This window comes from Piliocolobus tephrosceles, chromosome 10 (assembly GCF_002776525.5).
Source record: "Piliocolobus tephrosceles isolate RC106 chromosome 10, ASM277652v3, whole genome shotgun sequence".
NCBI classification, from domain to species: Eukaryota; Metazoa; Chordata; class Mammalia; order Primates; family Cercopithecidae; genus Piliocolobus; species Piliocolobus tephrosceles.
In genome coordinates this window covers 108,308,179-108,333,996 of record NC_045443.1, presented here as the reverse complement: position 1 = coordinate 108,333,996, position 25,818 = coordinate 108,308,179, and the positions used below count along the sequence as shown (strand labels likewise).

Below are 25,818 nucleotides of genomic sequence, written 5' to 3'. Positions count from 1 at the left end.
TTGGATGAAACGTGGGCTCAGTTTGCTCCAGTCCCTACCCAGAGGCTGAATTCTTTCGTATTATCAGCCAGGTCCCTTCAGGCACTGGGATCCCCCCTCCAAGTCTAAGTATCCTCAGAGACACTATTGGGTTTTCGATATTTTGGCCACAGCCACTCTCTTGTAATCATCAGCTCCCCTTCATCTTCAGCAGCCCCCTAAGAAAGCTCTGTGGAGCCAGGAAAGACAGTTTGAAAAGTGCACTTTAATCCACTCTTCTCATTTTACAGATAGGCAAACTGAGGCCTAGAGAGGGGAAGGGACATTCCATTCATTAGGCTGTATCCTTTCTGACAAGATGCTCATATCAGCTGATCTTTGGAAAGCTACTGGTGCTGATAATGGCAGGAAAAGGCGAATAGGGAATCAGTGCTTTCCTCCGTGAGCTGTTTGCTGGTTCCTAGGAGCTGTGCAGGCCCACCCTGGTGAGCTATGCCATGCTCAGGCTCAGAGCCAGCTAATCACTTAGGCATGTGCCAGCAGAACTGAACTCTGGAGGGGAGTTGCCCAGCAGAAAACAGCCTGGGGACAGAGGCTCTCCCCATGTCCCAGCTCAGTCTGAAGTCCTCCTCCAGCCCTGATGATGTTGCAAGAGGTTAACACACCTGCCATTTTGCTGTGGGAAATTATGGTACTCCTATTGTGGGCAGAGACACATTTCAGTCATTCCACTGGGTTCCACATTGATATGTGCCCGATATGTGCCAGGAATGTGAATGCTGCGGGGGTTCACTGATGGGTTTTACTGAATATGAATGAGGGCTGTAGTTTCAGGCTGTCCTGAGTTCCAGCCCTGGCTCTGTAACTTCCTGGCTGTGTGACCTTCAGCAACCACCCTAGCCTTTCTGTGCCTCACTTTCTTCATCTGTAAATCGGGATGATAGGAATAGGACATAATTCCTAGGACTGTCTTGGGGATTCAATGAGATCATTTTTTGGCATATACTAAGAAAATGAACACAGTAGAATTTGGGGTTTTTTTCTTGTTTATTTTTCTCCACTGCACTTATCAGAAGCTGATATTTTTTATTTGCATCTTTGCTTACCATCCGTCTTACTAAATGACTCTCCATAGAGAAAAGCCTTGTCTGTCTTGATCCCCTCTGCTTCCCTGTCTAGAACAATGCCTGGCACAAGTAGGTACTCCATAAATATTTGTCTGCTGAATGAATTGCTGTCTTTCATATTTCTACTCTAAATGCCATTCCGATGATGTGCCCTGCCTTGGAGTAGCCCAAAGTCCTGTGGACTCCAGCAAGAGCCACCCTGACCTCCACAGTCAGATGTTCACAGCAGCGCTGGGCACCAACTCTGAATGTCACCAGCTGGGCTCATTGCCTTGCCCTGACAAATGGCACTTATGGGACTTCCCGTGGACAGAGCTGTAGCAGGGGAAAGTGAGTTGGTGCCTGAAGAAAGTGGATCGAGAGGCTGAGTTCTTAAATTCAAGGGCCCTGCACCAGTAGCAAGGGGGCCCAACTGAGGGGACATGGAGCCCTCACCCCGAGGACATTGCTTTGGAAGAGGATGCCTGGGTGGTGCAATTACCTCGTGGCATACTGAGATGGGGATTCGTGCATCCTGCATTCATTGGGAAACAAATTGAATTTCTCGAAGAGACAGAGCTTTGCAAAATGTAAAGCGCTGCAGGAAGCAATATACATGGAAAGGTCAGGAAAGAGAGCCGATCTGTTTGCTGAGTGTGGGCTGTACTTCCAAACCCGGCCAAAGTCAACGCGCAGCCCCTGGAGGTGGCACAGTTTGGGGACCCCTTGGATAGGCGTGCACTCGGGGAGGCTGGGAAGCCAGAGAGGAATGGACCAAAGTTTCTTCGGGTGTCTGCAGAACCCAGGGCCGCCCGCACAGCTTGCCTCTTCTCTTCCCGCCCCGGCCTGCACGCGTGAAATCTGCAAATTCCCCTTTCAACTGCTGCACGCGCTCGTTCAACTTCGCCCTGGCTAGAATCGGGATAACCGTCCCGATGATTATATAACTTTCCGAGTTCAGGAAAGAGAAATCCAAGGGATAGAAATGATGAAATTTTCTTTGTGGACGGATTTTTTACCCCCAAAGTAAAGTTACAGAAGTGCACAAAAATATATATATACAAATACCCATACACCCACCACTCGCAAAGAGTAACTGTTACATTTTGACTTATCTGGAAGAGGGTTTTTTCTTTTTAGTTACCAAATAAACCTTTCTCTTCTCCCAAGTTCCAGTATATCTGAATCCAAAATAAGTAAACCTTCTTTTATTTATTATTCTCCTTTTTCATCCTCACCCCAGATTTATCTTAAAGGGTAAATTCCAGGACCCCCGAAATCCGTCGGTGAGTTCCCACATGGCCAGGTCTGCAAACATCTAGCCTCAATGTACAAGATCCAGCGATGGCCGCAACCGGCAGTATGCACAGCTGCATTTCCTCCCCCAACCCCAACTCCCGCGTGCAACTTTGCAACTCACGCTCCGGCCCGGTGTCGGGGGCGGGCCTATTTATTCGGCCCGTTTGGCGGAAGGATCCCGCGCGCGGACGCAGTTGAGCTAACCATCTCCGCCCCGCCCCGCGCCCTGGCCCCGCCCCCTGGCCCCGCCCCCTCCCGCGCCCGGGCCCCGCCCCCTCCCGCGCGCCCTATGGCCCATAAAGAAGTCCCGGCCGGGCCTCTGCACTCCCCGCGCGCATCCGTGCGCCGCCCGAGGCTGTCTAAGGAGTCGGCGGCCATTTTGTTCTTCTCGTGGTTCCGGTGGGGAGAGAAGGAGGAAGCAGGGAGCGGGGCGGTAGGGGGGGGACCCGCCGCGGCTGCTGCCACCGCCGCCACCACCGCCTCTGCTCGTGGCGTGGGAAAGGAGGTGTGAGTCCCGGGCGCGAGCCGGCGGCGGCGCCGCTGCGGGAGGGTCGGCGGTGGGAAGGCGATGGCGGATTTAGACAAACTCAACATCGACAGCATCATCCAACGGCTGCTGGAAGGTAAGGGGGGCGGCGGGCGGCTGAAGGGGGAGGCGGGCCCGAGGGCGGCAGGCGGCCCCGGGGGCTCGAGGGAGGGGAGTTGGGAGGCCGGTTGGGCTTGCAGCACCGTGGGGAGTGAGCTCCTCGAGTTGGCCCACGGGCCGGGGGCTGCAGCTGGAGGGAGGTCAGCCCGGGATCCCCAACTTGTCGCCAGCCGCGGACCCTCCAGGCTCCGCTCATTCATTGCACGAGGATGCAGGCTTCTTCCCGGCCGTGGAATTTGAAAACTCCGCTCCCCACCCCCACGTTTCCCGCCTCTACTCGTTTGCCCCCGCACACCAGACGGGTCTTTGGAGCGATTGTTGGGCTGGGGGCCCCAGTCCAGCCTCCTGGACGGCGTGCGCCGTACTGTGCGAGATGGACTTTTCGGTGCTTGTCCTCACGGAAGGCAGTTTGATGAGGGCGTGAGTTCCACCGGGTTTGGGGGCTCTTTTCCTGCTTGCTTTTATTTTTCGTGGCTCTGGGGTCTTGGGGGGCCCATTTCTTGTTACTTGGTAACAAGCGTTCATGTCTCAAGAGGTGTGAGAACCTGTCTTCGCCTGCCCTCCAAATCCTTTTAAGTTACTCTAATCTTGGAGAGGTCTCCGCGCTCTTTTCCTGAACGTGCATCTGAACAGGAAGTCAGCAAGGCTGACGATATCGTTATCTTTCCAATGTGCCAGGCTCTGTCTTAAGCACTTTGCGTCCATGAAATTATTACTGTAATAATCATAACTGACGCTTCTAAAGCGCCTACTGTGTGTCAAGCATTCTTTGAGCACTTAACACAGATTTCATATTCTCCCACCCATTGCAAGATATTTGCATTTTTTTTGTTTTTGTTATTTTACAGAAGAAACTGAGATGAAGTCACTTAACCAAGGTCACACAGTTAGTGAGTTGGGTTTCAAACCCAGATAGCCGGGAGCTAGTAGAACTCGCTACAGACAACACTGAAGGAAGGGGGCCAGTGGTTTAGTAAAGGTTAATAGAAAGGTTTAAATTTCGGCTCATCTGAGACTTGTGAGGTGCCTGGCAATTGATTCATGTTGATGTGGGAGAGGGGTGAGGTTCAGCTTTTAAAGACGGAAGCTGAAATGAGCTGCTTTCAGATTCAAGGGCATGTCAACAGATGCTAACATCTTATCCAAGACTTTGTAAGAATTCGGTCATATCCCCTAACTTGGACACTTCATAATGGGAACTTGGCAGTTTTAGCTGCTTTTTGCGTTTATGTAGTCCTAAAATATTACTGGACTATAAATGCTGTGAGTGGTGGAGTCGAGGGCATGACAGCTCTGGTGTTAGAATTTGCAGATCTTTTAAAGTAAGTTATTAAAATGAAACTCTGAAAATATCTCGTCCGTTTCTTAATCTGTGCCTTCTTTTCCTTTTATACTGTCTTTAAAAAAAAACACTAAATGTCATTAAGGACCCCTGAAATGCTCTTGAAATGTTATTGCAGGTGAAAACCTTGTGTTGTAGTTGAAAACCTTGTCATTCCTTTAATGTCAGGTATTTATATAAGAACCGTATTTTTTCATGCTAGTTAATATAGTTCTTTAATTTATTTGAGGCAGCAGTTGGTCAGAAACTGATTAAAATAGTTTGCTGTAAGAAAAGAATTTTTTGTTAAATATTTTCTTTCTAAATTTTAAAATTCTGCTTATCTCTGTAGGGATATGTGTGCCTTTATTTCTCTGAGGAAACAGGAAAAGTTGGAATTTACATGGATTAGAAACATTAGAATTTTAAGATCTTCTAAGGCTTGCTAATTTAAGTTCTGGTTTGCCCATAACTGCCTCTGTATTCATAAACAGCTTTTGTTAATTTTAATCATTACAATCCAAATAAGTAGTTTGCCTGGTAAATAATGATACATCTAAAATGAGATCATTGTGTCTTAATAGTTCCTCTTGTTATGTGGCACTTGAAAACCAGGTATTCTTATATTTCTTTTTTTGCTGAAATTAATAAAGCAGTGCATTTTAATGCCTTGGGAATAGGCTAACTGCAAAGTATACTTAAATTTCCTTTTTTCTCGTGGCTGTTAAATTGGCAGAGAAACATTTGAAGATGATCCATTGAGGATATGTAGATATCTAAGTTAAATGATGTTGGTAATACATTCTGTGCTTTACAAGTTTTTTATTTTAAAAAAATTAAATGTAATAATTTAAAGTACAAATGAGAGACTCACTGTGTTGCCCAGGCTGTTCTCAAACTCCTGGTTTCAAGCAATCCTCCCACTTCGGCCTCCCTGGGTTCTGGGGTTATAGTCATGAGCCACCACGCCCGGCCTAAATTTTGTGCTTTTCGTAATGCCCCCAAAACCTTTTTTTTTTTTTTCCCCTAAATACTTTAAGATGTAAGTATATCTGAAAGTAGAGGCAATATGACTTTTGTGACCTTGGTAGACTTTTTCACGTATTCAGAATTGATTTTTTAAGCTTGAGAACAGTATAAGCTAGTTGAGAAGTAGCTCAGTAATAGTACTAAAAAGCTAACTGAAAAGTGAAGTCTTAAGAAAAACAGCATGTTGGTTTAGATCTTAGTCACTAACTTTGCAGTTCTTTTCTTTTCTGAACTCCCGAATGTTTCTGTAAGTAAGGTATCACCTCTGCAACCCACCATGGATGCTTTTATCCAAACTCTGCCTTGCTGATGATAAAACCTTAAGGTTGTTAACTCCTTAGTGTAACCGACAGTAAAACGGCATTTTGAGAGAAAATAAGCCAGCTGTTGATTTGGTCTGATATATTGAAGAAAAGTGGGATTTGGGGCAGTTTTACTTTGTAAATGACCTCCTTCAAGGAGCCATGGTGGCTAGCATTTTTCTTGCACAGCAGGTGGTTGTAATACTTCACATCTTGGTTTGCAAGAAGCATCTTTGCTTTGAGGAAGGCCATTGTCAAACTGCAAGACCATGTCAGGTTCTGCAGAATTGCCTGACTTGTTTTAGTGATTTAAATACGACCTCTGCCCTGGCTCACAGAAAGTGCTTACACATTTAATCCTCTGATATATAAGGGTTTTCTGAAGGTAGGGAGTGTTCAGATATTCTGAAACTCTAAGATTGTTTAAATAACCCGTGTGTTCAACTTTTTGGTGCAGTATAAAATGTTCATATTCTGATGGTTAGCCGTCCCTGGTCCTAAAGATAATAAAGGACAAACATAATGGTTTAAAAAGGGGAAGCTTTCTTAATATGCTAACCAAAAAAACAAAAGTAATCTTTCCTAATGAACATCTGTAATTATTTAATTTTTTATTTTATTTTGGAGACAGTCTTACTCTGTCACCCAGGCTGGAGTGGAATCCCGGCTCACTGCAACCTCCACCTCCTGGGTTCAAGCGATTCTCGTGCCTCAGCCTCCCAGGTAGCTGGGATTAACAGGCACACACCACCACGCGCAGCTAAGTTTTTTTATTTTTAGTAGAGACGAGGTTTCTCCATGTTGACCAGGCTGGTCTCAAACTTGTGACCTCAAGTGATCTGCCCACCTCAGACTCCCAAAGTGCTGGGATTACAGGCATGAGCCACGGTGCCCAGCCTGTAATTATTTGTTTACAGAGCAGGTAATTTTTACACTCACATCCAAGTTGTCAATTTCTAATTCCCTCATTGATAAGAACTCTGGTGTTAGCCCTTGCCCTTCCTTCCCATGAGCATGTTGGTTGTATGCCCATTTCCTCTCCTCCTAGGCAAGGCAGGAAAGCTCTGTTGGAGACAGATGATCTGCAGCTTGCAGGAGTTCTTTGTTAAATCACAGCATTGAAAAAGGATTACTCTCCTTGTGCCCGCAGTGCCCTCTTGCCTGTCAGTAGCAGGAGGCAGCAGTGAAATCTAACAGAATTGTGTGTGACATTGTTGTGCTTGGGGGGGTGGATGTGACACACAGGAGCAGAGTCCTGGGCATTCCTCCTCAGAACTGGGCAAATGGACATGCAGTTGTGGCCCAGCAGTGGTCAGCTGTGGAAATTAGTGAGTTGATTTGATGTCTTTATAATCTGTAACCTGTTGTGCAGAATCGCGGTACTAGTCAGCCCACTTGACTAGGTGAGGATCTCTGATTGTGAAGCAGGGAAATTATTGATATTATGTGGACTTCACCATTTAACTTAATTTACAATCAAGGCCGTTAGTTGACCTTAGAGATTGAAATATGAAGGAGATAATATTCTGGGTGTCAGTCGCTTTGTAGATAAAGAACTGGAAAGTCATTCAAGACCAAGAAGGAAAGATTTCATTTCCATGGAGCTTATGGTCCAGGACATAGTTTGAGTTTAACATTTTAAGGTCATACCTCTGTATCCAAAGCATCAAAAACAGATGATTTATTTATGGATATTGGTGATTTGTCTGAAATCTCCAGCTTCCCCACTTCACTGGGGTTTACTCTCATCCCTCATCTAGAAGGGAGTGGTTGTCACCGACAGTAAAGCTTACAGCAAATGAAAACTCAAAATGTAGGGTCAGATGTAGAGTCTACTCAGTGATATATTACCAAAATGTGTTCTTAGACTGTGGAAAATTGAAGTTTTTAATGGATTGGCTTTACTCTAGTTGTAGAAAACTCAAGATGCTTTATTGAGAACAGTAAACAGTGTTTTGCAGCTACATCCTATCTGTCTTGAAAAAAATGATGTCACTTTTATTTATTTTTTACTGGGTCTCACTTTGTCCCCAGGCTGAAGACCTGAACTCCTGGGTTCAAGCGATTCTTCCTTCTCATCCTCCTGGCTAGCTGAATCTGCAGGCACACACCACCACACCTGGCTAATTTTTTTTTTTCTTTTTCTTTTTTTCTTAAAGACGGGGTGTTGCCTAGGCTGTTCTTGAACTCCTGGCCACAAGCAATCCTCCCCCCTCAGCCTCCGAAAGTGCTGGGATTACAGGCGAGAGCCACAGCTCCCTGCCTTGGTGTCACTTTTCAATGCCCGAAGTATAACCCCATCGGTTAGGAAAGTCAGGATGGGGAGAGGGCAGGGTGTGGAAACAATTGTGATAAATCAGAACATGGAAGACATCCTGCTGGTGACTTTGCAGAGAAACTAAAGGATTCTTTTTTTTTTTTTTTTTTTGAACTTTTGTCACCTAGGCTGAAGTACGGTGGCAAGATTTTGGCTCACTGCAGCCTCCGCCACCCGAGTTCAAGCGATTCTTCTGCTTCAGCCTCAGTTGTTGAGTAGCTGGGACTACAGGCACATGCCACCATGCCCTGCTAATTTTTGTATTTTTAGTAGAGATGGGCTTTTACCATGTTGGCCAGGCTGGTCTCGAACTCCTGACCTCAGCTGATCCACCCACCTCGGCCTCCCAAAGTGCTGGGATTACAGGCATTAGACACCGTGCCCGGCCCAAAGGATTCTTAATATACTTTTTGCAGAAAAGAACTCAGTTGTTTATGGGAATGCTTAATGTTGGAAATACTTGCTTTTTGTTTTGATTTGAGTCTTCTTTTCCTAAATCTGTCAAATATCATGAGGCTGTTGATTCACTGAAGTGAATATGATGTGGCATATTGTTAAAATTATCACCTACTTTTTAACAGGATTATTTTAAAACAGCAAAATCTTCGTTGACTTATTTTTATACCACTCGTGCCTTTCTTGGGTTCTGAAACTTCATTAGAATTCAGCTAGGGCTTTTTTAGTGTGTGCTATTTCTTTAATATGTTTTTCTTTAAACAATTAAGGGGCCTTTCTGTGGCAAGGAAAATACTTTTTTATTCCTCATAAATAATCTGAAACTTGTCTTAAATTTCCTTCCATAGTTTCCATCTTTGCTTTGCTTGTTGCCAGCAACTTTCAAAAGTTGATATTGCTTATGAGAAAGAGCTGGTGTTGTAAATAATCACCAATGCTATTTTATTTATTTTTTTGAGATAGGGTCTCACTCTGTGGCCCAGGCTGGAGTGCAGTGGCATGATCTCAACTCAGTGCAGCCTCTACTTCCCAGGCTCAAGTGATCCTCCCATCTTAGCCTCCCGAGTAGCTGGGATTACAGGCGCATGCCACCATGTCCAGCTATATTTTGTATTTTCGGTAGAGACTGGATTTCACCATGTTGGCCAGGCTGGCCTCGAACCCCTGAGCTCAAGTGATCCTCCCACCTCAGCCTCCCAAAGTGCTGGGATTATAGGCCCGAGCCACCACACCTGGCTGCTATTCTTTTATAATTCAAATTTTTACCAGTTTGTTTTCAATAAAAATGTGTGGAAGTTTTTATAATATGCTCATGCCAGTGATTTGCCAGAAAAATAGATCAGATACATTTCTACAGAGCAACCTTTGCTTTTAATGGTAATAATACATTTTCCTGAATCTCCCTTTCTAGCCAGATAAAGAAATATTGATACTTCTACTGAAGAGTCACATCCTTAGGTCGAATTTGGTGTTGCTTTTTTATTGTTGTTTGTTTTGAGACGGATTTTTTTTTTTTTTTTTTTTGAGCCCATGTTTTTTTTTTCCCCGGGCTGGAGTGTGATGGTGCCATCTGGGCTCGCTGCAGCCTCCGACTCCCGGGTACAAGTTCAAGTGATTCTTCTGCCTCAGCCTCCCAAGTAGCTGGGATTACAGGTGCCTGCCACCACGCCCGGCTGATTTTTGTGTTTTTAGTGCAGACGGGGTTTACCATGTTGGCCAGGCTGGTCTCGAACTCCTGACCTCAGGTGATCTGCCTGCCTCGGCCTCCTAGAGTGCTGGGATTACTGGCATGAGCCACCACGCCCGACCGAAACAGAGTTTCTTTCTTGTTGACCAGGATGGAGCGCAGTGGCACAATCTCAGCTCACTGCAGCCTCCACCTCCCGGGTTCAAGTGATTCTCGTGCCTCAGCCTCCTGTGTAGCTGGGATTACAGGCGTGCGCCACCATGCCCAGCTAATTTTTGTAGAGATGGAGTTTCACCATGTTGGCCAGGCTGGTCTCAAACTCCTAACCTCAGGTCATCCACCCTCCTCAGCCTCCCAAAGTGTTGGGATTACAGGCATGAGCCACCGCACCTGGCCTTCTCCTTTGGTTTTGAAGTTCAATGTAGAACAGATTCTTAATTGGGAGGGTGGTATGGTGGATGCACCAGTAGATCTAGCATGCGTCCTCGTGTCCTTAAGCTCTGTGACTTTGGACCAAGTCATTGTAAAATGGGAGATGACAGTGCCTGATTTCCTAGGATTGTTGACAGGATTGAATGGCAATATAAAGCCCTTAGTACAGTGCCTAGTGGATAAGTGCTCAGTAAATGTCAACTACAGTGAGTAAATAACTGTTTGATGGACATTGAAAATAGTGAAGTGGGCTGGGCGCGGTGGCGCCCACCTGTAATGCCAGCTACTTGGGAGACTGAGGCAGGAGAATCACTTGAACCCAGGAGGTGGAGGTTGCAGTGAGCCACGATCATGCACCACTGCACTCTAGCCTGGCAACAGAGTGAGACTCCATCTCAAAAAAAAAAAAAAAGAAAGAAAGAAAAACATAGTGATGTGAATTTGTATGCTTTTGGCTGATATGGCAACTTTTTTTTTTTTTTTTTTTGAGATGGAGTCTCACTCTGATGTCCAGGCTGGAGTGCAGTAGCACGATCTCAGCTCACTGCAACTCCGCCTCCCGGGTTCAAGCGATTCTTCTGCCTCAGACTCCACAGTAACCAGCCACCACGTCCAGCCTGATATGACAACTTTTAAGAACTCTCCGATGTTCACTTGGACTGCCAAGCCCCATAAGCCCCATTTGAAATCTCTGTTAGACAATTGAATGTGAAAATTAAGAGTAATTCTAGATTTTCATACTTTGAAAAATACTCCAATAAAGCCTGGTAAGCAAAAGGCACTATTGTTTTGTAATTTTATAGCACAGAAACATGCTTTTTGCTCATCAAAAGTATATAGTCTGGGCTGGGCACAGTGGCTCACACTTGTAATCCCAGTACTTTGGGCGCCGAGGCAGGCAGATCACCTGAGGTCGGGATTGCGAGACCAGCCTGACGAATATGGAGAAAACCCCGTCTCTACTAAAAATGCAAAATTAACTGGACGTGGTGACACGTGTTTATAATCCCAGCTACTTGGGAAGCTGAGGCGGGATAATTGCTTGAACCTGGGAGGTGGAGCTTGTGGTGAACCGAGGTCACGCCATTGCACTCCAGCCTGGGCAACAAGAGTGAAACTCCATCTCTAAATAAATAAATATATAGTCTGGAATGTATGTTTAATTCTAATGCTACCAGTCAACACTACTTAAAGATTTATCCAGATTTCAGTCATGCAACAGATTTTGAGCACCTGCTGTTTGCTGGCTATGGCTTGTGTACACTACAGAGCAGGGCTATTGCTGTGGGTTTTACTGCAGTGGGTTTGCATTCTACCAGTGGGGCCAGATGAGCCGGCAGAAGCAAACTGGCAAGTATAAAACAAATACAAGCATGGTGGAGGTGGGGGTGGTGGGTAGTGACCTGATGTTGAGAGAGCCTTTCAAAAAGCATGCAGCAGGCCTGTGAGGGGAGAGAAGATGGATGAGAGAAGCTTTTCTCCAGGGTGAAGTGTGGTGTCTGTGGTGTCTGAAGGCTGAGCAGCTGTATAATAACGGATGGAAGATGGTTTTGGCAGTTTCTATCTTTATATAACTTTTTTCCTTCCGCTAATTGTAGGGAATTTAAGAAGCTTTCAGACCATGTTTGTTGATGTTTTTCATAAGCACCATTCTTTAAATATGAGTCTTTATTTGTTCTGAAAAAGCTGCATCTAATCTTAATATTAAGAGTCATTTTTAAGTCCAGGTACAGTGGCTCATACCTGTAATCTCAGCACTTTGTGGGGGCCACAGCAAGAGGATCACTTGATCCTGGAAGGTTGAGGCTGTAGTGAGCTAGGATCATGCACTCCAGCCTGGGCACCAGACTTCTTCCAAAAAGAGGAAGAATTTTTAAATTGTTGGTAGTATTGCTTTTGCTTTTTTACTGATCTCTGAATGTCCCCACCCAGAGGACAAACAGAGAAACAGAATAAAGGAGTTAAAACAATATGAACTATGTTCAAAGGTGACAATGGAGAGCTTCCAAAGCCAAAAAAAAAAAATTGTTAGCAACATTGATTTCATCTGATGGCATTGACTAAATACAATAGCATTCATACAACAAAGCCTGCCATTATATGGTATGAGCCAATTATCACAGAAATATTCTCCTGGAAGACTTAAAGTCAGCTATTCATTCATAAGTGTGGGACTCTGCTGAAAAAAATTCACGTTGAAACCAGAAGCTTCTAGGATTTCTTTCCTAGCCAAAAATAAAGCTCCCTGCTGGGCATTGTGCCCAAGTTTTTGGTTAACTTGTGGTGAAATCACTAATGATTGGCATTTTCTGGCCAATGAAGCAGGGATCCCATCTTTCACAGGGAGTATTTCTTGAGTCCTAACTCTGTTATGTATGTCTGGAGAGAAAAAGAAAATCACTTATGGAAAAAACAGTATTTGTTGCTCAGTTGCTGTTTTATTAAATATGCATCTGTTTCATATATTTCCTCAAAGACTATCATTACTATGCTTTTATTGCTTCTTGTATAACATTTTTATCATAATGAGACTTAGTTACATATTTTGGGGTCCAAAAGTGAACTTTATAACTGTAAAATTAAGGTACATTTAGCAGTTTAGTGCTACTTTATCTGTATCTAATGACTGTCCAATCTGTTACAACTGGAACAAAAACAGAAAATTTCTTTCCCCCAACTACCTACCTGCTGACAAGTGAGCTCTGTTGCAAAGTTTGTACTTTGGTAGAAGAACCCTAAGTGCTCTGGTGGTGTGGATGCCCCATGCTGTGCAGTGATTTCTTTCTCCCATTATTACCTTATCTGTTCAAATTATTAGGAAACGTGCTTTCTTACAGTATAGCACATGACTGACATCCTTTGCTACAGACGTGAGCATAAACACAAATGCAGGCCCCGAAATTGCATGGCAAAATAAGTACAACGAACCAACATTTTCTTTTTTTTTTTTTTTTTTTTTTTTTTTGAGATGGAGTCTTGCTCTGTTGCCCAGGCTGGAGTGCAATGGCGCAATCTCCGCTCACCGCAACCTCTGCCTCCCTGGTTCAAGCGATTCTCCTGCCTCAGCTTCCCGAGTAGCTGGGATTACAGGCATGTGCCACCACATCCGACTAATTTTTGTATTTTTTTTAGTAGAGACGGGGTTTCACCATGCTAGCCAAGTTGGTCTCGAACTCCGACCTCAGGCAATCCACCCGTCTCAGCCTCCCAAAGTACTGGGATTACAGGCATGAATCACTGCGCCCAGCCAACATTTTCTTAATGAAATGAAAACAACACTAACATTTGTTCATAGGTAAATTAAATCAGAGATTCTCAGGAGGAAATACCCATGGTTCCATGGTCCTCTGAAAAACACCGATGGAGAAGGTTCTGAGTATTTCCAATCCTGTTTCTTTCCTTTTCTTTTCTTTTTTTTTTTTTTGAGACAGAGTCTCACTGTGTCGCCAGACTGGAGTGCAGTGGCACAACCTTGGCTCACTGCAACCTCCGCCTCCCAGTTGAAGCAATTCTCCTGCCTCAGCCTCCCAAGTAGCTGGGATTACAGGTGCACGCCGTGTTGGCCAGGATGGTCTTGATCTCTTGACCTCATTATCTGCCCGCCTCGGCCTCCCAAAGTGCTGGGATTACAGGCATGAGCCACTGTGCCTGGCCTCCAATCCTGTTTCTAACAGCATTCGCACAGACAGGATGGCCCCTTTTTTTGGAATACTATTAAAGAAGTCTTACTTGGTATCGAAGATGCAATTAAATCTTGTCTAATATTTTAAGATTCTAATTAGACATTAAAACCATGTTTATTATAAGTGTCCTGAAAATGAAGCCACTCAGAGAAAGCTAGTTAAACCATGTTTTTGCCCATTTATCTAAATCTTGTATTGTATTTTGTATTTTGGCTTCATTAGACTAATTGCAGTTTTTCTCTTCTGCAGTGAGAGGGTCCAAGCCTGGTAAGAATGTCCAGCTTCAGGAGAATGAAATCAGAGGACTGTGTTTAAAATCTCGTGAAATCTTTCTCAGTCAGCCTATCCTACTAGAACTTGAAGCACCACTCAAAATATGTGGTAAGTTTGGGGCACACAAGTTATCTTTGGTTACGTGATTGATTAACTGAGTCAAGAATATGTTGACGACCTTGTATTAGCTAGCTGAATCATTCTCCTGTTTGTGAATAGCTTGGAACTACTAAAAATTAAGTTAAATAGTAGCTTTAGAATAAATACCTCTAATGGACTTAGTTTACTTAGATATACTTCAGATTTTTTAAAAAAATATTTTGCTGGAGGAATAAACATTGCAGAAGAAAAAATGAAACTAAGAATGGAGAGCCAAGGAAAGGTCTGAACTACATGGATGTATAGGAATATGTTTTAAGTTTAAAGCAACACTGGTTATAACTAAAAGTAGAACTTCCTTGATGTTGATTTTGTGGTTCTGTTTTCTGCATAATAGAAGCAGATAATTTGTGTTTTAACTCAATGTAAAACTAAACTTTTTTCATTTGAGTAATATATTCTTATATTTGCATTTATAAAACTTTGTGTTCATGTTTTTAAAAGTAAAATGTTCTTTGGCGTTATCTAGCAGGGAGAAATTGAAAGCTAAATGCATTGATGGGTGGGGGGTGGGGGTCGTGTGTATGTGTGTATGTGCTTTGTTCAGACGGGGCCAAGGCTCACTAGAAGTGCAGCAGTTCTGCTGACACAGTACCCAGAGACTGAGCTATCAGATCTGATATTGATCAGTCATCCTGAAAGGAATACCATGTTACTTGGCAAGAAGGCATGCCTGGACACAATAACCCTTTCCACAGAATAAATTCTTAATTAGTTGAATTTTGTGTGAAGTTCTGGACATACACATATACTTAAAAATTTTATTAAGCTCAATTGAACTAAATATGATGCCAGATTGGAAATTACTTAGTGTTGGCTGTCCAATTAAACTCTCATTACTAGAGGTCAATGCCATTGTACAATGAATTTTTAAAGAATTTCTTTCCAAAGCTTTGTTAGTGGATTGAGCTGTAAGTATGGGAACACTGTGTAACAAAATTCTTGCTTCTAGGTGACATCCATGGGCAATACTATGATTTACTGCGACTTTTTGAGTACGGTGGTTTCCCGCCAGAAAGCAACTACCTGTTTCTTGGGGACTATGTAGACAGGGGAAAGCAGTCATTGGAGACGATCTGCCTCTTACTGGCCTACAAAATCAAATATCCTGAGAATTTTTTTCTTCTCAGAGGGAACCATGAATGTGCCAGCATCAACAGAATTTATGGATTTTATGATGAATGTAAGTACTTTTCTATATCTCAGGAAGTTATTGAAATTAAGATATTTATCATAAACAATTATCACGTACTTCTGTTACGAATTGTGAGTTTGGATGCAGTGGTATCATCTCTCATGTTTTCTATTTCATCAACTTGTTTTTAACTTAGCTTTTTAGGGAGGTGGGGGAACAGAGTCTCACTCTGCTGCCCAGGCTGGAGTGCAGTAGCACCATCTTACCTCATTGCAACCTCTGCCTCCCAGGCTCAAGCGATCCTCCTGCCTCGGCCTCCCAGGTAGCTAGGACTGCAGACATGTATCACCACGCTTAGCTAATTCATGTATTTTTTTGAAGAGATGGGGTTTCACCTTGTTGCCCAAGCTGATCTGAAACTCCTGGACTCAAGGAATCTGCCCACCTAGGCCACTCAAAAGTCCTGGGATTACTGGCGTGAGCCATGGCGCCCAGCCAGTTTTTTCTCTCTTGGGTAGAAAAAGAACACTGCCGCTGTAATAAAATAAGGTCTTGGATTCTTTTATAATGTGATGATCAGATTAGGAAGTAATGATCATGGTAGTGGTTTCTTTAAGATATAAATTGTTGTATTCACAGATAACTTAATTCTTGGTAGAAATCTGAGAACCATTCCAAATAGTTTTAAGCAACTTTATTATGTAATTTCATTCCATAAAATTAATCTGTTGAAAGTATACAATTCAGTGATTTGTAGTAAATTTATAGTTATGCGACCATCTCACTGTAGCCCCCAGTCAACCACTAATCTACTTTTTGTCTTTGCTAGAGAACATTGCATGCAAATGGAATCCTGCAATATGTAAATAATTAGTTTTTGAAATTATTACAGTTTTTCTTCTCTGGCATAACTGCACCCAGGAAGAATGGCAATAACTTTCCTAAAACTCAAATGTGCTGAATTATTTTTACAGTATTTTACGCATTTTGTGACTCATTTTGGATTGTTTATTTAAAGGTGCACTTTGATTTGACTATTGACAAAACACAGTTCTTAAAGCTTTGCAAATAGGCTGTGCGCAGTGGCTCACGCCTGTAATCCCAACACTTTGGGAGGCCACAGCAAGTGGATCATGAGGTCAAGAGATCGAGACCATCCTGGCCAACATGACGAAAGCCCATCTCTACTAAAAATACAAAAATTAGCCAGGCGTGGTGTCAGATGCCTGTAGTCCCAGCTACTTGGGAGACTGAGGCAGGAGAATCGCTTGAACCCGGGAGTCGGGTTCAGTGAGTCGAGATCACACCACTGTACTCCAGCCTGGGTGGCAGAGTGAGACTCCGTATCAAAAAAAAAAGCTTTGAAAGTAATCAGTTTGATAAAGGGTTTTATGTCAGAAAAGGTTTTGAATCTTTACCTTCACTTTCCTTTTGTGCTTATTTCTGCCAGGAGGGGTTTCAGGTTTGGAGTGAAGGGGTGGTTAAGGAACTTCAGGTAGTTGGCATTTGCTAATATGATTATAGGGAGATCAGCAAAGTGTTGTCCCTGTGGCCCTCCCCTAGACCACATCCTAACTTAGAGTCTCCAGATGTGGTGTTTTTCCATCTCAATTCACATAGATGTAGTGAGCTAGCACATTTGTTAGAAGTGCATCCTAGAAAGATTATATTCACAGACCGAGCCCTTCTACTACCACCCTTTCCCACAACTGGATGTTTGCTTGGTCTGTGTCCTTGAGATCCAGCTGGTAAGATGGGGTGGCAGGAATCATCGGGGACAAAAATTCTGTAGGTTCTGGACTGACTGATACCATTGAACCTGTACAGGAAAGATACTCGATATTAACAGGGATTCTGTGTCAAAGAAGTACCAGTAAGCCAGTTACTACTCCTTAGGTAGTGAAATACAAGGCAGATGTGGTGGGTTTTTTGTTGTTGTTGTTGTTGTTTGTTTTTGAGACAGAGCCTTAAGCTGGAGTGCAGAGGTGGGATCATAGTTAACTACAACCTGTAATTTCTGGGCTCAAGCAGTCCTTTCACCTCAGCCTTCCTAAGTGCTGGGATTACAAGCATGAGCCACCACACCCAGCCAACATTGTGTTTTGGATACTTATTCCAAGTGTTACTCTTGAGTTAAGAAAGGGTTCCTTTTACATAACTGTTAGCCCAGCAAATACTTTCCATGTTTGCACTGATGAATTCAAATCCAGTTGACCTCATTGTTGTGACTTCTATCCTAATGTAATGATACTAGCTGCATCAATTTCAGTTTCTACTCAATGCAGAGGCCTTTAAAATGACTTAGAAGATCAGTGTTGGTTGGTATCAGTTTCGGCTCCTGTTTGATCATCAACACAGTTTATAGATCCTTGTGTTCAAGCTTCCTCTCTCCCATCAGGCAGATATAATTTGCCATCCAGTCTACTTGTGGGCATAAAAGTGCCCTTGACATAGGTGGCTTCTGGTTGAAGGCTTGCAGACATTTAATATATATATAATATATATTAATTTTATTAAAATGAAAAGTTATATTCAAATGTTGATTTTCATGGGACAATTTAAAAACCACTGCCTGTTTTCCAGGTACATAAGTACTTTATACTACCATTTCTTTTTGTTGTTGTTTAAATTTTGCAAATGTGATGGAAAGGCTGAGGTGTATGTTGTTGGGTAAAACAGGAGTGTTTGTTGATCCGTTTCTGCTACCGGAGCTGTCTGATGTACAGTAATGGGAAACAGCATTACAGGTTATGGCTCAGAATCTTAGGATTTGGAAGCTAGACGATTACCCTGGTTAACCCTTTCAGGACCCAGATGTTCCTAGTGGTCTGAGGTGGCCTTAGGGAGGAAATGAAGAGAGAAGAGAAAGAGACAGCCCTAAGCTTAAAGTGCTAAGAGGCAAAAGGAGGAAACAAACTGATTTTTGATGGAGAGGCCAGCAGAAATCGGCAAGAGAAGAAACTGGAGTTTGTGGCATAACTAAAGAATCAAAGGCCGGGCATGGTAGCTCATGCCTGTAATCCCAGTACTTTGGGAGGCCAAGGTGGGTGGATCACTTGAGGTCAGGAGTTCAAGACCAGTCTGACCAACATAGCGAAAACCCATCTCTACTAAAAATATAAAAAGTAAGTGTGGTGATGCACACCTGTAGTCCCAGCTACTCAGGAGATTGAGGCAGAAGAATCCCTGGAACTCGGGAGGCCGTGATTGCAGTGAGCCGAGATCACATTGCTTTACTCCACCCGGGTGACGGAGTGAGACCCCACCTCAAAAAAAAAAAAAAAATCCAGAAGTGAAGCTGACCCTGGGGAAAGAGGAAGTCACTATCACTGGGGGGCTAAGACAGCAGCCCTGTTCTTATAATACAGGTTAAGTATTCCTTACCTGGAATGCTTGGGACTAGAAGTGTTGCAGGTTTCAGAGTTTTGTTTTTGTTTTGTTTTGTTTTAAATTTTGGAATATTTGTGTTATAATTACTGGTTAAACATCCCTAATCCAAAAATCTGAAATCCAGAATGCTCCAGTGAACATTTCCTTTGAGCATCATGTGAGTGCTCAAAAAGTTTCAAATTTTGGAGCATCTTGGATTAAGGATACTCATCTTGTGGTGGTGGTGGTAGTAGTAGTAGTAGTGCTGTTGGACATGGGAGGTGGTGTTTTTGCAGACTGCCCATCAGCCTTTCGTAAGGAGGAGTTTGTTGTTGTTTTTTTGTTTTTTTTTTTTTTTTTTTTTTTTTTTTTTTTTTTTTTTTTTTTTTTTAGATGGAGTTTCACTCTTGTTGCCCAGGCTGGAGTGCAATGGTGCAATCTTGGCTCACTGCAACCTCTGCCTCCCAGGTTCAAGGAGTTTTCCTGCCTCAGCTTCCTCAGCCTGGTGGGAGGAGTTTGTTGAACTTTCAGAACTCCTCCAGTGAAGGAGTTAGTAGCCTCTAAAGAAATGCGCAACAGGGTGAACCATAGAGTTAGACCCAGTCATTGAGAAACCAGAAATTATTAGGAGAAAAGATAACACTCTTTTCTGCAGAGAGAAGACAAACATTTGTTGAATTTACATTACATTTCAAGCCCTGTGCTAAACTCCCTAGACTGCTTGATTTGCATTACAGGGTGGGAAGTGTGGTTCAGGTCAGTTGTTTGGGCTGGCCCTAACTCTCAAAGGAGAGGTACAGGTTTAAACCTTTCAATGTCCCTGTAGTCCCCAGCAAGAGACTAAGGACAAACTCTTGGTTTGGTTTGTGTTTTGAGATGGAGTTTCGCTCTTGTTGCCCAGGCCGGAGTGCAATGGCACAATCAAGGCTCACCACAATCTCCGCCTCCCGGGGTCAAGCGATTCTCCTGCCTCAGCCTCACAAGTAGTTGGGATTACAGACATGCGCCACCACACCCAACTAATTTTTTTATCTTTAGTAAAGAAGGGATTTCTCCATCTTGGTTAGGCTGGTCTCAAACTCCCAACCTCAGATGATCTGCCCGCCTTGACCTCCCAAACAGCTGGGATTACAGGTGTGAGCCACCCCGCCTGGCCAAACTCTTGGTTTTTAAAGATTGTACTTAGTATAGTAAGGTACAGGAAACAAAGGCATCTGGACAAAGGTTCTTGCAAGGTATGTGAGTAAGTTTTAAACTCAGAACATCAGTGTCCTGTAGAAACAGTGCATAGTGGCATATTTCTGTCAGAACTGCACTCTGACTCCAGAATGTGTGGATGCCTGTGCTGGTGAGGGAACATGACCACCCTGTGCCATCAGGCCTGTGGGAGCATGTGGAGTCTGTGCAGTGTTGGAAACAAATGCCCTGTAGTGCCTGTGAGAGGCACCACTGCCGTGTGATCATTGTGCCTCCTGCTAGAGCACTGAGGGCTGGGGATCCTCTGGTATCTATGTGTAGGTTGTTGAGGGGAGTACATGGGGGATGGGTGTAACCCAGGCTTCCTCAGAAGGAAGGTCGTAATGCCACATGTGTAAGTTCGTAATTGCCTTCAGAAGTAGGGAACTAGCTGCAGTGAGATTGGACAAAGCATACTGGATTTCAGACAGAATTGATGCTACCAGATAATTCCTGGGATTTGATGGCAATCCTTAATCATTATCAAATCTGGAATTCTGGTTTCATACTTCTATGGAATTTAAAAAGATTTCATGTGAAAATGTAAGTCATTGCTTTTAGATCAGATGTGTCTCTCCTAAACCCCTTCCCTCCAGGAGAGTCTTTCTTTAAAGAGATGGGGTGTCACTATGTTGCCCAAGCTGTTATTGAACTCCTGGGCTCAAGCGATCCTCCTACCTTAGCCTCCTGAAGTGCTGGGGTTACAGGTCTGACCCACCACGCCCAGCTCTTATTTTAAAAGAGTGTTAAAATAAGACGGTTTTATTAAGATTCTTAATAAAAACATAGTTTCGTTTGCTTAAAAAGCACCCAGAATCTCGCTTTGGGGGAAGTTAATCCTGAGAGAATGAGCCTACAGAACAGTAATACTCTCTTTTTAATCACAGGTAAAAGAAGATACAACATTAAACTATGGAAAACTTTCACAGACTGTTTTAACTGTTTACCGATAGCAGCCATCGTGGATGAGAAGATATTCTGCTGTCATGGAGGTAGGTGGGCTGATTTTTGTTCCAAGTAGGTTTTGATCCCTTCCAAAGGATGAACACTTTAACATTTGTGAGTTACCATTGGGATGACTTCCTCTGACAGAACACTCTCCTTTGTTGATGTGTTGCGTTGCCCTGTCACTCTGATACAGCCAGGATTACTTGGATAAAAATCTTAAGGAACTGATTTATTACAGGGAATTCTAGACTCTGTAAATTAGGATTGAAAATAGAGAGAAAATGTTTATTTTTATTTTATTTTTTGTAAGGATGAGTTCTCACATGTTGCCCAGGCTGGTCACAAATTCCTGGGCTCAAACAATCCTGCCTCAGACTTCCAAAGTGCTGGGATTACAGGCGTGAGCCACCATGCCCAGCTCAGAAAAGTATTTTTAACTGTAAAATGAACACTATGTAATTTGCTGTGCCAGAGATCCTCTAGAACACTAAAGATGTGAATAGATTTTCCCTTGTTTGTTTTTTTATCCTCTCAGAACTTTCTCTGGCTTGGATTTTTTTTTTTTTTTTTTTTTTTTTTTTTTTTTGAGACGGAGTCTTGCTCTATCGCCCAGGCTGGAGTGCAGTGGCGCAGTCTCGGCTCACTGCAAGCTCCGCATCCCAGGTTCAAGCAATTCTCCCGCCCCAGCCTCCTGAGTAGCTGAGACTACAGGCGCCCACCACCGTGGCCGGCTAATTTTTTTTGTATTTTTAGTAGAGACGAGGTTTCACCGTGTTAGCCAGGATGGTCTCGATCTCCTGACCTCGTCGTGATCCGCCCGCCTCGGCCTCCCAAAGTGCTGGGATTACAGGCTTGAGCCACCGCGCCCGGCCTGACTTGGATTTTAAAAGTTATTTTGGCCAGGCACAGTAACTCGCATCTGTAATTCCAGCACTTTTGAGAGGCCAAGATGGGAGGATTGCTTGATGCCATGAATATGAGAACAGCCTGTAACATATCGAGACCCCTGTCATTAGAAAAAGTGTTAAAAACTAGCCAGGTGTAATGTTGCGCACCTGTAGCCGTAGCTATTTGGGAGGCTGAGGTGGGAGGATCACTTGAGCCCAGGGGTTTAAGGCTGCAGTGAGCTGTGATCGCGCCACTGCACTCCAGCCTAGGCAACAGAGCAAGACCCTATCTCTAAAAATATATACATACATATTGTATAAGCTATTTTTCTTTGCTCAGTGGTTGTGCTTTCTATAATGTAATTAAAATAGTACTTGCAAAGAGAATTTCTTTTCATGTATGGTGTGAAATTAGCCATCAAAAAGCCAACATAATGTCTTTTATCTCTGTGCTTCTATACTTACACAGGTTTTGGTAGAGTTGGATACATGGTTTTTAACTCTTACAATATGCATCCCATATTGTAACTCGATACAATAAGCTCTTGTAGATTTTAATGGTCTGTGAACAGTGCAGGTTTCCTAGAGAACTACCTCTCACTGAGCATCCTTATCTTCTCAGCTCAGTCATTATAAGCCATCAATCATAACATCGCTCATTATTGTCATCAACTGGGGAAGCCCATAGAAGAGTTTTTTAAATCACTGGATTTTATTTTACAGTGTTCTGTATAATATAACTGCCTCCATGTACTGTTTAAACTTAGAGTACCCCATGCATTACTGCATGTAATTCTAGTGTGTATCCAGTTGTCCTTTTTCTGTGTGTGTTTTTTTTTTCTTTTAACCAAAAGTAAATAAAATATAATCAGATTTCAGTTTTTGTGTCAGGATTATTGAATTTCTCTGTAGACAAATGGAACTTTTGAAGGGGTAATATCCTTTTAAAAGTTTTGCTTTCTTCATTTTTCTTTTCCTCATTGAATAGGTTTATCACCAGATCTTCAATCTATGGAGCAGATTCGGCGAATTATGCGACCAACTGATGTACCAGATCAAGGTCTTCTTTGTGATCTTTTGTGGTCTGACCCCGATAAAGATGTCTTAGGCTGGGGTGAAAATGACAGAGGAGTGTCCTTCACATTTGGTGCAGAAGTGGTTGCAAAATTTCTCCATAAGCATGATTTGGATCTTATATGTAGAGCCCATCAGGTATTGATTTTGAATTTTACATGTACACTTAAGAGCATGTGTGTGAGCACAGATTCTCCTTGTTGATTTTGGTGGGTAGGTATTGCTTATTTATACAAAGTGTTTCTGGAACACAAGATATCAGGCTCAATGGGAAACTGAAACGTGGTTTTACTCACCTAATATTTGCACCTATTTATACTGAAAAAATTTTCTCTTGAAGGTGGTTGAAGATGGATATGAATTTTTTGCAAAGAGGCAGTTGGTCACTCTGTTTTCTGCGCCCAATTATTGTGGAGAGTTTGACAATGCAGGTGCCATGATGAGTGTGGATGAAACACTAATGTGTTCTTTTCAGGTAGAGCATGCTTTCAACATTATTTCCTTTTACTATGTTTGCACTCTGCTGGTTGAAAAATACTACTTTTTGCCTAGTGTTCATTTATGCTGAGTAGGCTGTTTCTGTTTTCCCTTAACCGGTGTGTGTTACAGCTAAATAATGTATGGATACCTTGTAAAAGAAAAAATTAATTATGGCATCTTTTCCCAGTGTTTAATTATGATTTTTTTGCGTTGCATATTGGCTCCTTATGCTTATGGCTGTTTTACTGTAAATCTAAAACCATAATGACAATGTAATGTTCAGCTAAAATTCACCACTTGCATGTGAAAAGTACTGAGTGCCTTGTGCTATGTGTTTACTTAGTTCTGCCCTCTAGTCTAACTTCCACAAAACTTCTGTTAATGTACCACCACATCATTTGGCCTTCAGCTGGCACAAAAGCATTATTTAGAATCTGCCTCAGCCTTTTTCTCATTTGCTTATTATGATAAACTTGTACAACTTCAAGCCAGCCTAGTCATAAACATAAATACAGCCACCAAATCATGTGGCAGTCATCAGTTAAATGAATTAAAACAGTTTTTTGTTTTCTTTCCTTTTTTTTTTTTTTTTTTTTTTTTTTACCAATTGTCAGAACTTGCAGCTTTCAAAATTCCAAAGATTGTGCAAGAGTCCCCTGCAGGTTGGAGAAACACTTTTGTAAAGAACTTTCTCCCCTATATCAGAAGGAATAGCTAAAGATATTACCAGGTGTAGACTTCAGAAGATTGTCATTATACTCAGAGACAAAATAATTTGTCCAGATCATAGATTTTTATCTCTTCATCATAGCATTAATTACTAAATGTATACATGTCAACTTAGCTTGTGTTAATGTGCTAGGGAGGCTTTTACAGTTGTTGGGGCAGTTGTAAACACCATCTGAACAAAAGATCTGAATGAAATTTAAGGACTCTTTAAGATTTGGGGTTGAGTATATTTCCTAAATGAACTGTCTTTTGAATCTCTCCAGATTTTAAAGCCTGCAGAGAAAAAGAAGCCAAATGCCACGAGACCTGTAACGCCTCCAAGGGGTATGATCACAAAGCAAGCAAAGAAATAGATGTCATTTTGACACTGCCTAGTTGGGACTTGTAACATAGAGTATATAACCTTCATTTTTAAGACTGTAATGTGTACTGGTCAGCTTGCTCAGATAGATCTGTGTTTGTGGGGGCCCTTCCTTCCGTTTTTGATTTAGTGAATGGCATTTGCTGGTTATAACAGCGAATGAAAGACTCTTCACTCCAAAAAGAAAAGTGTTTTTTTTTTTTAATTCTCTCTTCCTTTTGCAAACAATTTTAATGATGGTGTTAAAGCTGTACACCCCAGGACAGTTTATCCTGTCTAAGGAGTAAGTGTACAGTTGATCTTTTTAAATTCAGTACAACCCATAATCATGTAAATGCTCGTTTTCTTTAGGACATAAAGAGAGCCCTAGGGTGCTCCAAATCTGTACATGTTCTTGTCATAAAATGCATACTGTTGATACAAACCACTGTGAACATTTTTTATTTGATAATTTTGTTTCAAAGGGATTGCTTTTTCCTCTCATTGTCTTGTTATGTACAAACTAGTTTTTATAGCTATCAACATTAGGAGTAACTTTCAACCTTGCCAGCATCACTGGTATGATGTATATTTAATTAAAGCACACTTTTCCCCTACCGTATACTTAAAATGACGATTAAAGCCATTCTTTTAAATATTTGTGACTCTTTCCTAAAGCCAAAGTTTCTGTTGAATTACGTTTTGGCACACCCCTAAGTACAAGGTGGTATGGTTGTGTACACATGCTGCCTTCTCGGGGATTCAAAAACAGGTTTTTGATTTTGAATAGCAATTAGTGATATAGTGCTGTTTAAGCTACTAATGATTAAAGGTAATAACATTTTGTACAATTTCCATATAGTCTATTCATTAAGTAATCTTTTTACAGTTGCATCAGGCCTGAACCCGTCCATTCAGAAAGCTTCAAATTATAGAAACAATACTGTTCTATACGAGTGACCGATTATGCTTTCTTTGGCCTACATTCTTTATTCTGCGGTGAAGTTGAGGCTTATAAGTTAAAACAAAGGAACTAACTTACTGTCCACCAGTTTATACAGAACTCACAGTATCTATGACTTTTTTTAAACTAAGATCTGTTAAAAAAGAAATCTGTTTCAGCAGATGACCGTGTACAATACCATGTGGTGAAAATGAATTCAGACTTATTAAATGATGAACTTGTTAAATCCTCTCAGTGTCTATTTATCAGCACAATACACACAGGAGAACTGTTGATGGCATATTGAATAGATTTTCCTGAATAAATTGCTCTGGAAACCACACAGTTGCATTTTGGTTTTGTCTTCTTTCATATAGTCTGTTTTCCAAAGATGGATTATAATACAGATACTAATACTCTTCGAGTTGTAACCTGGAGACACCTATTCGTGTAATAGAGTGATGAGCTGGAATGATCCTCCTCTACCGT

General features: G+C 42.4%; 1 protein-coding gene across 1 annotated transcript; it reads left to right on the top strand.

Moving 5' to 3' along the window:
• Nucleotides 1–2,617: 2,617 nt before the first annotated feature.
• On the top strand, nt 2,618–25,672 carry PPP1CC (protein phosphatase 1 catalytic subunit gamma). The gene is made up of 8 exons (XM_023203332.3): nt 2,618–3,007; nt 14,006–14,137; nt 15,141–15,371; nt 20,816–20,920; nt 22,752–22,975; nt 23,178–23,312; nt 24,310–24,370; nt 25,276–25,672. Exons 1-8 carry the CDS (start codon nt 2,953–2,955, stop codon nt 25,344–25,346), a joined length of 1,014 nt encoding a protein of 337 aa, XP_023059100.1. The 5' UTR covers nt 2,618–2,952; the 3' UTR covers nt 25,347–25,672.
• Nucleotides 25,673–25,818: the final 146 nt, after the last annotated feature.